The sequence below is a fragment of the Lathamus discolor genome, chromosome 1 (genome assembly GCF_037157495.1).
Source record: "Lathamus discolor isolate bLatDis1 chromosome 1, bLatDis1.hap1, whole genome shotgun sequence".
NCBI lineage: Eukaryota > Metazoa > Chordata > Aves > Psittaciformes > Psittacidae > Lathamus > Lathamus discolor.
In genome coordinates, this window is record NC_088884.1 from 133671711 (window position 1) to 133684175 (window position 12465).

Consider the following 12465-nt stretch of genomic DNA (forward strand, 5'->3'; position numbering starts at 1 on the left):
ACCATCAAAACATCAATGGTCAATTCCTCAAAAGCTTACAGTGCAGAAACAAATATATTACATTCTCAAACTTACAAGCATCTTTTGCAAAAATTTCAGATAGGATTTCTCCTGCTCTTTAAGGTGATCTATAAGGTGTGATAAACGCTCAACATTGGCCGATCTTTCATTTTTCTCTACAAGATCATCCCGCATGGAGCTGGCCTTAGCAATATAGTCGCGAATTTGAACTAGTCTGCTCACAATCTGTAAAGACACTAAAGTTACTGAATGTATTCAGCTACAGCTTTAACGTAGTTAATGCGCAAGACATGGTGATAGTAATAGCAAAGTAGTAATTACAAGGAGTGACATAAAATCCTATAAGCACTCTTCTGCCGAGCGGTTAAAAGTCAACAGCTTTTATAAGGGTACACTTATGCATGCATGAAGCTGCAAGGCTGAAGCACAGGGCTTCTTGTCAACATAAGCTAAAATAGAATTGAGCACATGAACATAGGAAAATATTAAACTGTGAGAGTATTTTCTGAAACTGTATAAAAGAGAACCAATCTCTAAGATGAAACATAATACTGCTTCTGTTACCAACAAGGAGATTTCTAAAGAAAAATACATGATTAAGTCTGGTTTCATGTTTTCCTCAAGTTGCCTTTTAGAATCAGATAAGTATTTTCAATGAAGTTACACTTTTCGGAAATTTAGAAAAACGACTGGAAAGTAACAAGGGAATTAAAACCTTTCTGACAGTTAATATTCTGTAGATATTCTAGGATAAGTAAATACCTGGCTACTATCCATAGCTGTTTCTCCCCTTCCATCTTCTTGAGCAGAGACTTGGCAATTTTGCAAGAAATCCTTGCTTAGAGCAGCTCCGAACAACTCTTTACATTGCACTGATACCCCACTTTCCTTTTTTTGGGAACCTGAAGCAGGATCTTTGCTTTTGTTAGTGTTTATTTGCAGTGACAGGAAGTTGAATGGCTTTTTATTTTCATTAAGTTGACGTTTGTTGTTAGCAGCCGTTGCCCTGCCTTGAGAATCACTTCCAATGCTTCTCTATAAACAAACAAAAAAAAGAACAACTGTTTTAATCCTTTAATTTTCCCTCCAATATATTCTGAATACCGATTAGTTTCACTGCTTGGATTACCAGTTCTGCTGTATTATTAGCCTGATTTTAAAGTTACCTTATTAGTCACAGATTAGCCAAAAACTAACTACAGACAGTACCAGAGATTTTTGCCACACAGCATTCAGAAAGCAAGCCCAACCTCCCAGAATAGCTGAGAAGCAAAATGGTTCTAAAGTTCCTCAGAGCTTAGTTGCTCATCCTTGCTGTGGCATCCACCTTTACTACAGCAAAAGGCATCCTACTTCACCAGGTACATCGGAGAGAATAACAGTAATAAAAGAGCTGCATATTCACTTGAAGAATATGATAACCTCATAACTTCAACTTTTCTTTACAAACTTCTGAATAGTAACTTGCTGCTGTAACATACATTTGGGGAGGAAGTTATGCCCAGTTTTCATAGTCTAAGTCAAGGCAATGAATCACATTTCAAAAGAACCTTCACAACCCAAACAAGTTAACAACAAACTTTGACAAAAATGAACAAGCCTCTATTCTGAAACTGTTAGCACAAATTTATTCCTTGTCAAAGAATTAACCCCTTATAGTTTTCATCATTTTGGACAAGGGAAGGATGAATGCGCCATATTCCCGAAATACTTATGGCTCAAGAATTCATGCCATGCATTTCACTACACTACCGCAAGGAGCAGTTTTTAATGCTACTCTTTTGCTTAATCCACAAGAATAACAAAGTTGAGAAACACAAATTGGCAGTTTAAGAACAGACTTTCAAAACAAGGTAACAAGTATTTCTGAGGGCCAAACAATTATGATGAGTAAGAAATACCAACTTGAGGACATAGGAATTTGTTAATAATTGAATAGAAGAAAGTGAAGGCAGCTAGCACACCCTCAAGGACAGGAAAGGATGGCCCTAAACTTTCCATACTTTTCTCAAGTTCAAAACCAGGATTTTTATTTGATTTCCACAGTGACTATGAACATTTTTTTACCTCAATCCTTTATGAAAGCTTTCTTTATTCATCTGTCAAATTATTAAGAGATAGCTGAATAAATTTTGTAGTCACATTTATAGTGGCAGCTAGCATTCTATTCACACAAACCTGATCCAGATCACTGAAGTTTATTCTCTGTTTAAGCCTTTCCAGTTCAGCCTGCTCTGGAACAGACATCTGGGTCATGTATCGAGCATGAGGAAAACTGTGAGGAGTTCTGGTTTTCCGTCGTCCCATTCCAGGTGTGGATTCTGGAGATATATCATTAGTAAGCCTTGTTTCAGCTTCCCCACCAAGCTTTTTCTTGTTTTTTTCTGAAGATCTGTTTGCTTTCTTCTGTTGACTTCCCCAGTCCTTAAGGGGAAGCAGAGGGAACAGAAACAAAAAAAAAGTCCTATTTGTTATCCTGATTGATTAAAAAGTAAATGTTTTAATTCAGCGAAAGTTAGCTTACTTCCATTTTGGAAGTTAAAATAAAAAGCAATAAAAAACATGCACTAATTTTTCTAAAGCAAATGTCACGTTACAAAATACAATTTTCTCCACTGCATACATTAGAAATAGCTTGACAGGAAATTTCAAACCCATTTCATCCTAGAATGTAGCATATTAATTTCAAATGAAGCTAAAATTCTATTATTCTCCTTTGTTGAAGACTCTTCAACAGTTTACACCTTTCAGAGTTTTCACTTTCATGACATCTACAATGCTTTTGTGTCTAGCTACTTTATTTATTCAAAACACTTCACATAACCTCTGAACTGCACTTACTGCTTGCTTACATCTACCTTACTTTTACAGGTTCTGCTACCTGTAAAACTCTCCTGACAAGGCTTTGGGTTTTGCTTTGTTACCTGCCACTAACAGTATCTACCTGGGAATTTTAGCATACAGCATAAAGTGGCAACTGAAAGATAAGATTAATTATACCGTGTTGTTCAGGCGGTCATCAAGGCTCTCATTGCTCCAGCTAGGCAAGTCCTGATCATTCATGCCTTCTTCAAAGGGACCACCTCCTGTTGCCATGTCAAGCAATCAGTAAAAAGAATCTAAAAGAAATAGTTGAAAAAAAAAAAAAAGTGCTGTATTAAAATCAGTTTGTGTAGAACATCTGAAAGATTCATAATCTAACCATTATGCATTAATAATAAAATGCAAACACAAGGCTATTTTAGAAAACAGACCTCCTGTTTGCTAAAAATGTAACAGTAAGAACAACACAGATACTGGCACTAAAAAATTAAACAAGTGGTTGTGGATTGGTTTGGTTGAGGATTTTGGTTTTGAAATCTCGGTTCTTAGAATTGTTTAGATTTGGGTTTTTTTTTTAGGCTTTCAAATTTCCTCACTGTAAAACACATTACAGTGCTTGGAAAGACTGCTTTGGGATTGCTAAAGCCTGCACTTTCTATTCAATACAGGGAGCCTGGAGACCTAGGATGTCAAACTTATGCATTTATGTCAATACCAATATGTTGAAAGCAGGGCTGTGAAGGGGATACATGACACAATACACAGAAAATACCCATCTATAAAAGGATTTTTACCTTCTTCACTACAGGTTAAGTTATTTAAGCAGTGAATGCTGTGCCACTTACACCACAGTTTCTAGCAAAACCAAACAAGGTAATTTGGGTTTCCTAGAGCTTTGCTGCTCTCTAATAGTGTCATTCTGTGCAGTATAAAACAATCTGTATGTTAACAGTTTTCTTTTCACTTCTAGTTTTGACTTTAGTAATGGAAAAGTTGCTAAAGCTGAAATATCAGAAAAAAAAGTATTTCTTTATAGCAGAAAAATTAACCTGTTCAAAAAGGCAAAGAATACATAACCATATATACTCTCAGGCTGCAATAAAAACCCCTGTAGCCCAAGTGCTTCTGACACAGTTTCACTGCACAAAGCTTCAAACCTCTCCTTTGTAACAGCTATAAAATTCCCTTATAGACATGGAAGAAAAACAGTCTTGCACAGAATTACGTTTTCCAGCTAGTTTTAACTGCTACATTAGGACATGATCCTAGCTTCATCTTCATATGGGCAGGGAAGAATTAAAAGCTTATTTCTAAACATTTTACTACAACCTATCTACTATTACTTTTCATGCAGTACAGGTGAAAAAGTCATCTAAAGCTCCAGACTCAAAATTAAGAAGTATCTAAATGATTTTTTTAATAATCAGTTCCAGGGGAGGTTTGGGGGGAGGCAATAAATCCTGAACTAAGTTTAAAAACTGTACTAGTACCCCTTACACCTGTATGTCTTAGGTATATTATTCCAAGAAAAATCATACAGTACAGCCCTCTCAGCACTTGCACAAAGTATTTTTATGCAAACACAGCCTATTACTGTATCATTACGGAAACAGGATCTACAAGGTATGCTCATTACGTCTGCACCCAAGTCACACAAACACAGTTCAGAGTAATTCAGCTTCTGCATATCGCAATCAGAATCACAACACAGGTATAATGAGGAGCCTGCTACTTTGGGAACTGGCAGACCTGTGCCCTACTGTCTTTGCACATTCATCCATACTCCCTTCCTCCTCTCAACAGAAGTGTCCACTACACCATGCATTTGCAGGGTACCATCTGTAACCTAGCTAGCCAACAAATAAAACCAACATTAAAAAAACATGTGAGTTCTCAGCTGGCTAAGCTCCCTGATCTAGCCAACATTATCACTATATAAGAACGATTTGTAGGCTTAAGGAAGACAAATAAAAGCCATATCATCAGGAGGAGTGAAACCCAGACAGGACAAGTGTAAAACCACACCTTTTGTGTATCTTTCACTCAGGTGAACTGTCAGATTTGATTACAAAATAAGGACACTACGCCTTTCACATTTTCTTTGTTTTCAGTTAGAAGCAAAAGCATCTTACGAGAAATTGAAAGGAAAGCTCTCTTGCCAACTCAAACTAAATTGGACAAGCATTCAAACCAAAGGCACTGTCATCAGTTTAGTTTATTTTAGAAAACGGCTATGTTTCTTAAGAACTTACTCCAGTTACAGATAACTGCTCAGCCTTGTAGATATCCAAGACCCAGCATTTCAACTGGCACTCTATGCTGACCTATGCCACCAAGCATAATGAGTTCATCTCCACAAGATTAGAGGCCATCTGGGTTCACAGTCCAATTCAGTAAGCTGTTTTCTCATCATCATGTTATATAATTCCACTAAAACAGTAGCAAAAGAAGTTTTTCCCTACCTTCCACTGTAAAAACAAGACACAGCAGCGTTCATCTTTACAGAATACAAGCAACTGTTCACATTTATTTCATATAAAACTTTCACAAAAGCTATCTTCAACTGTCTTTGCTGTAGGAGTCTCTAATTACCTCTGAGGTAAATTCACTGCCACAGATGGAACACTCTGAACAATACTCTCAAAAAGGACATTAGGCATATACTAATAGAGCTCAAAAATAACAGCATCCTGATTACTTACAGCAAGCAGGTTTTGAAGTGTTCTAACAGAACCATGCCTTTCGAGATAGAACTTCCTAAACATTCATACTGAAGTGTCCGATTTTTCCAAATGAGTTGTATTCAAGTGAACTTAGGCTCAGAGAGCTATGATGATACTTTACTCCTCCAACTCAGAAAACACAAAGAGCTACAGACAGATTTTTTCTTAGTGATGAACTCTTCCACACGAAGCTGTGGTTTTCACCTCCCCCCATGTCACCAATTTGTATTTTTCCTTATTTTTCATTTTACCAGCTATTTCCAGAAATCCTCTTATAAAAGCTTTAGGATCCTCCCATTACGCTATTTCAGCATGCAGCAACCCATTACCAATCTCAGCTTCCTGCACATTATAGTACCTGTAGAAAAGCTCTAATATGAGCATGCACATACTGCCTTACAAGTCCCCTTACTGGGGGCTTGAAGAAACAAACCAGAAAACTTTAACGTGTATTTTCTGTTGAAAAAGATTTTCAAGTATATTTTCTATAGAAATAAGCTCAGAAAACATGCAAGGTTATAGTAAAAACATACAAGAGTGTAGCCAAAACGTATTTTGTACATATAACAGCAATATGCAAACTGTTCAGAAATTTTATGATAACAAAAACAAAGACACGTATTTTAAAAGGCTTTTTTTTTTTTTCCTACAGTGGAGCTGTTTTTGACATTTTTTTCCTATAGCATTCAAGAGAACTGCTAGAGCTCTGAAGATCACTTAATCCTACACACAGAAACTTCTGAAAATCAAAACTGAAATTGAAAACACAATGTTGTAGGAAGCCATCATAAAGCCATAAAGACTGAAAACGGCATCGAACATTTCTCTACGTTTAGCTTTTGAAGGCACGCGCTCCTCACCGAGCACTAACTTCGCATTAACTCATTACACAGCTACAGAGTATCGCCAACTGCATAGCACCATCAAACAGGAGCAAAGGCGCAAGCCCTCTCTGGCGGCACCAGGCAGCCCTCACACGAGCATCGAGCTAGGAGAACGGATTACTCCCAGCACCAGGCCCACAGGAAGGATGCCCACCGCTGCCGCGCCGCTCCACCCCGGCGCCCCGCAGGCTGCCGTCCCGACCCGCTCCACCCCCGCGGCCGGGCAGGTCTCTCCGCCGCCGAGGCCGCCGGCACTGGGAGTGATGATCCCCGGCGGCTCCGCGGGCCGAGCGGCTGCCGGAGGCGGTACAGGCGCTCCGGGGGCGCGCGCGAAGCCCGCTCCCTCACGGCGCCAAAACAAACGCCGGGCACTACGGGGCGGGCTCCGCTCAAAGCGCCTCAGGCGAAAGCGCGGCCGTCGCCCCTGCCCCGCCGGCGTCTCCTCGGAGAGCGAGTAACGCACCCTGCCCCGCGGCCGAGAGGCGCGACCGCCCGACCCACAAGGCCTCCCTGGGCCTCCTGGCCCCGCGCTCCCCTGTCTCCCCGGACCCCCCTCCCCGGCACTTCGGGCACCGAGCCCAATCCTGTCTCCCCGCCGGCCGGGTGCCCACCTACGTGGTCCTGCAGGAGAGCCGAGGCCAGGCAGGGCAGGGTGGACCCGCGCCCCCCCAGAGGCGGCCCCCGCCTCTCCCCGCGCTCCGCTGCCAGCCAGAGGAGGTGTCCGACCCGTCGCGCAAAGGGGAGAGGAGGGCAGCTCACCCCGCGGCGGAAGGGAGGTCACCCAGGCCTGGCTTCTCCTCCACCGCCGTTCACTACCCGTAGGGCCCGGCTGAGCGTTTCACGTTCCGCCAACGGAGAAGAGCAGCGGCCTGGCTTCGCGCAATGCCAAGGCACAGCGCTGGCTGGCAGACGAACTCAGAGCCCGGCCTCCACTGCCGCCTCCGCCATCTTGACCGCCACTCCGCTCGGAGCGCGGACACAACCCCCGCGGACAGGCTCCTACGGTTACCTGGTAACCCCACCCAGCCTTGCCTGGCCTGGCCGCGCTGCGCACGCGCCTCCCGCCCCTTCCGGCGCTCCTCACTGGTGCGGCGCAGAGCAGCGGCCCGGCAGGCCGGGAGCCTGAAACTACAAATCCCAGCGTGCAGCGCAGGAGGAGCGGAAGATGACGGCGCCGCCTGTCGGCAGGTCCTCCTGGGAGCGGTAGTTTCCAGTCAGGATACGGGCAGTGTCAGCCCCGTGACAGGGTTATGGGTGTCGGCGGCTCGCCTTGCACAGGAAATAAAATACGAAAATGATGATGAATTCAATGTTTACCTAAGTGGAAGAGTAGAAAAATCATGTAAAAACGCTGGACAAGGATCAGATGCTGTCATGGAATAATAGAATGGTTTGGGTTGGAAGGGACCTTAAAGATCTGTTAGTTCAAATCCCCCTGCCACAGGCAAGGACACCTTCCACTAGACCAGGTTACTCAAACCCCCGTCCAACCTGGCCTTAAACAGTGCCAGGGATGGGGCAGCCACAGCTTCCCTGGGCAACCTGTGCCAGTGTCTTACTGTCCTTGTGAAGAACTTTCTCCTAATACCTGAATCTATCTTGTTTCATCTTAAACCCATCTGTCCTTGTCCCATCACTACACGCTCTTGTAAGAAGTCCCTCTCCTTCAGAGCAGCATCGACTTCCAGAGTCTGTTTCTGTCTGCATTTGGTTTCCTGTAAGAAGTGAAAGGTGTATATGCAGCTGTGAAAAGGTGGTGTAAGCCTATCTAGCTTTTTTTCCCTTCTTTTTCTGCAGTGACATTGTGTTTTGATACTTGCTTTAGGGCTTGGAGTTTATGGCTATAGGTTCTCTAAGCTTTCATTTGGGAAAATACTAGGAAAATCTAGAGGATTTGGCATTTTAAGAAGAGTTGTCGGTAACAGTCATGCTGTGCTTTACTGTTATGCTCTAATCACCCAGGTGTTCCAGGCAGATGAACTTAATATTCAGTAGAAGTTCCTGTTGTTAGTCCTCAAGGGCTGGACTTGGGTAGTATACTCAGGACTTTCAAGTTTTGATTCCATAAGGCTGATAATAATTTATATTTCTTGCATTTGAAGAGGTTGTCCCTTGTTGTCAGAATAGGAAAAATAAGTTACCATTTTCAGCATTTCCTTTACACTGAGTTTCTAAAGCAGAAATATTAAATATTCACATAGGCCTCAAAATTCATCCTGGGTGAAAAACATTCTACTGGTACTAGATGGAAATGTAGTTAATCCCCATGTCCCCCATATTAGTACTTATACCAATATATTTTGCTCCACCAAAAAATAAATGACACACTGGTCTTTTTCAACAAGACATTAATCTGTCTGAAATTTAGAAAAGGAACTAAATGATTGGAAAACCTTTGAAATACAAAATATTTAAATAAAAATATTATTGTTTTCGCTAGCAGATGCTCCTGTATCAAAGGAATTGTTCTGGACAACCTGTAGTGTGTAAAAGAGGTGAGCATAAGACTGCTTGTTACAGCAGCATTTTTGTCCCATTTCTGCTATGGGCTACATGACTTTATATCCATAATTGGAATTGCTTTGAAAGCAGTCTGCAACAACTTGATGGAAGCTCGCTATGTAATTGTAAATTTCTCCTGAAATTCTGAAGCTAGTAAAGAAGTTAATTTATCAGCTTTTTTAATCATACTTTTAATTAATATTTTTTTTATTCTGGCCTCCAGTAGTGTGTCTGGTTATTCAGCACCATATTGGCAATGTTGCTGTTGGTAGGATGCTTTATACTGTCACAGTGGCATACCTCCCACTGCCCGGCAGATGGAGGCAGAATTTAAGAGAAAATAGAGCCTTAATACAATGATTATCATTATTTTTGTTGCAGTGGTTTATTCTTAAAGTACAGCTCCCTCATTCCTATCATTTCCTGCAGGGCAAAAATTAAAAACAACAACAAACCAAAAAAACTTATGTAAAAATATAATGAGTTGTTAAGGAAAAACAGTAAGTTAAATATGTTTCAGTATATTTTAGTAACAATGTTTTTACCATGGTCCCCAATATGTCGTAACAGCATATTTTCCTTACTACAGGTTGTCATATATTGGTAGCATGTCTCACACAGAAGCTTACAGCTCCATTGCTCTGGTTCCTGCTTGACATTTGCAGGTTGATTTTTGTCTTCTTAATTTCTGTCCCTCTTCTGGAATTTTCAAACTTGTTCTTTGGGAAAAAAAAAAAAAAAGTTCTAAAGAAATAAAGCTCCTCAAAGCCATTTTTCACTGGGGAATAGGGACTGAAAAATTATACAATGGGTATTTAGAAATCATGGATTGCGCTTGTCGTGGTTTAAACACACTTCAAGAAGCATTATTTCCAGTAGGTGATTCTCTACTACTATTATTAGATAACATCTCAGGATTTGGTAATGACTGTGAGCCAAAACTAATCGGGCTTAAAGAATGTCTTGTTTAAAAAAAAAAAAATAAATCTTTTGGGGGAATTCCTATATCAACGCTAATGAGCCTCTAGATTGACAGTAGCTAATTCCTCCTACAAAGATCTCCGTTGTAAGTGCTTCCATCAGCACACATAATAATGAATGCACCCTCACAGAAACTGAATGGATTATCTTTGAGATAGCCCAATTCAATTAGGATTGAAAGCTATGTCAGAGACATGATGAATTTTTCCTTGTGCGTCTGCTGGCTGTATCATGTTAATTTTACTTTATTATTCCAGAGTGAAAGGAAAGAAAGCAAACAAAATACATGCAAGTAAGGACTAGAAACAAGAAGTGAAGAATTAAAGTTTCTCTGAGAGAGGGGAGATGTGATAAATGGGTGGGAAGAGATATTTTAAAAGCCCTGGAACAAAGGCACTAATTAATAGGGCATTCGGTTCAAAAAGCAATTATGCTCTTTTTTTACTGATTTTGTGACAAAGAGGTTTTTGCTACAAAAATGAAACTGGTCAAATATGATTACCATAATGTGGCTACACAGTGGCTATCAGGCTACTATAATAAAGGTAGTTTTTCTTTCTTTGTGTTATACTGGATTGGAAAGATCTGTTAAGGCATTAACAAAGAGTCTTGAGTTGATTTATACAGGAATATAAAGTGTCCACTTATCCCCATGGGATCTGATAATACATTAAACAGGTGTAGGACACAGGCACAGGCATTTAAGAGCCAAAAGCGAAGAGGCTGGTCAAGGATTAGCCAATTCTCTACCGATGAAGAAGAAAGCATTTTTTGATGATCCACTCAAGCATAATAGCCACCAGAGCAATAAAGGAAACAAGACTAATTGGGAGATAGGTATTAGGTAACCTGGTCAGACCCCAGAAAAGCACACGAACCTCAGCTAAATAATGGGCAGGTTCATGTTCTCTTCTTGGCACTTGCACTAAGATCTTGAGCAAGTCACTTGCTTGCCGTATACCTTTCCTTACAACATAGCTTAACTAATGTTTTTCATGATCTTGGGGTTAATGAATAGAAGACAAATGTCAGCAATGGAACTTCTTGTGATAATTTTCTAAAACCAAAATAAATTACTCTGGGCCTTCACCAAATGCACCATTTCTCTATATTCTGCAATAGGAGATTTGTACAGATGCAGGTATTTTTTAGATCTTTAACTTCTGTAATGTGTTCTATATATGCTAGTAATACTGTCTTTGCTAACGTGTCCTGAAAAAGATGGGACAGACTGCTTGGTTTGTTTTTCTAATAAGAGCTGGGGAGGTGATAAAATAAAATCCAAATATGTTGAATATGCTGATTATATCATCCATGATAATGAAGATGTGTTCCTGATTTTGGTATCATATATCTGAAATGACAGATAGTGAAATAACTGAAATAACTAAATTATGCACCTGTTTCTTAGATTAATACTCAAAAATTAGGCGAATCACTTAAAACCTGGATATTATTGTTGCATATTACATCCATATACCAATGTATTTATATAGTGGGTGAAATCTATAAGTTTATAGATGGACTTCCTGAATAACACAAACCTGTGACTTGACACTGTATATAATTCTTGAATCACAACCATACATTTTAGCCGTCTAGTCTTTGTTTAAAGGCTTCAAGTCATGGAGACTCTACTTATAACCCTCAATAAGTTGTTTAAATGATTAATAAATCTGAGTTTAAAATGCCATGCCTTTTTTCAACTTTCTAAATTCAGAGCCTACTTACTGAGTAACAATTGGTTAAGAGTCATGCTATAAACAGACATATCCCTCCATGCAAAAGGCATTCACCATAGCAAGAATTGCAGTAAAAAATTCTTGATGAATTATTTCACATTTTCAATCATTCTTAGTGTATGCTACTTCTGAGAAACTTATTGATACTATTAAATATTTGAAATTTAGACTATGAAGTTAATTAGTTGATGTAATTAGTAAAGAGAAATACTGCCAGGTAAACAGATTCCAAATATTACACCAGGAATTATGCAGAGGAAGCGTGCAACAAGTATTAGTTTTCAAAATAAAGTGATGGTGTGAATAATTTTATTATTATTATTATATTGTGGAATGTGAAACTTCTTTTACTGCTTTTGTTCAGTATTTCCGTAAGAGTTCATTTCTTCCAGAAACATTCCTTTAAGAATACTCATTTTTTGAACTTTTTGGGAAGAACCAACAGAGAAGGAGGGCAAACACTCAAAACAAATTCCATTCTTCAATGTATTCATCTGGCTGTAAAAAGCTTAAATAGAAAGTCTAGCCAAGTCACAAGTCACTGAGATCATGTGCTTCTGAGTGCTTTTCCGTTCAGCTAAAAAATACTGACTTACATCAAACAAGATTTTTGTCCTGTTTTTCTTGTTCGCTTTGGCTTTCTCTCTACTGTGTTACTTTGTTGGGTATTTTTTTAGCAGATTTCTTGTTACTTTATTACCTTTAACATGTGACTTCTAGTCTGAGTGATTATGTTTTGTTTGTAAATCAGCTGGGTCAGTTATGCTTTCTGTATACTTCTAGAACCTA

The 12465-nt window shown here is 39.8% G+C and overlaps 1 protein-coding gene across 12 annotated transcripts in view; it reads right to left on the reverse strand.

Moving 5' to 3' along the window:
• The window catches only part of PCM1 (pericentriolar material 1), a 44675-nt gene extending 37190 nt beyond the window's left edge, over positions 1-7485 (reverse strand). For 7 of the 12 annotated variants that reach the window (XM_065696348.1, XM_065696296.1, XM_065696280.1 and 4 more), the window contains exons 1-5: positions 7211-7484; positions 3022-3140; positions 2200-2445; positions 784-1056; positions 76-246 (exon numbers count right to left, since the gene is read on the reverse strand). In XM_065696348.1, the coding sequence (XP_065552420.1) occupies positions 76-246; positions 784-1056; positions 2200-2445; positions 3022-3117 (786 nt within the window). In that variant the 5' untranslated portion in view covers positions 3118-3140; positions 7211-7484. Of the gene's footprint in view, positions 1-75; positions 247-783; positions 1057-2199; positions 2446-3021; positions 3141-7210 lie in introns of all 12 variants that reach the window. The other 5 variants (XM_065696303.1, XM_065696287.1, XM_065696263.1 and 2 more) reach the window with 4 other exon arrangements.
• Between the last annotated feature and the right edge of the window lie 4980 nt (positions 7486-12465).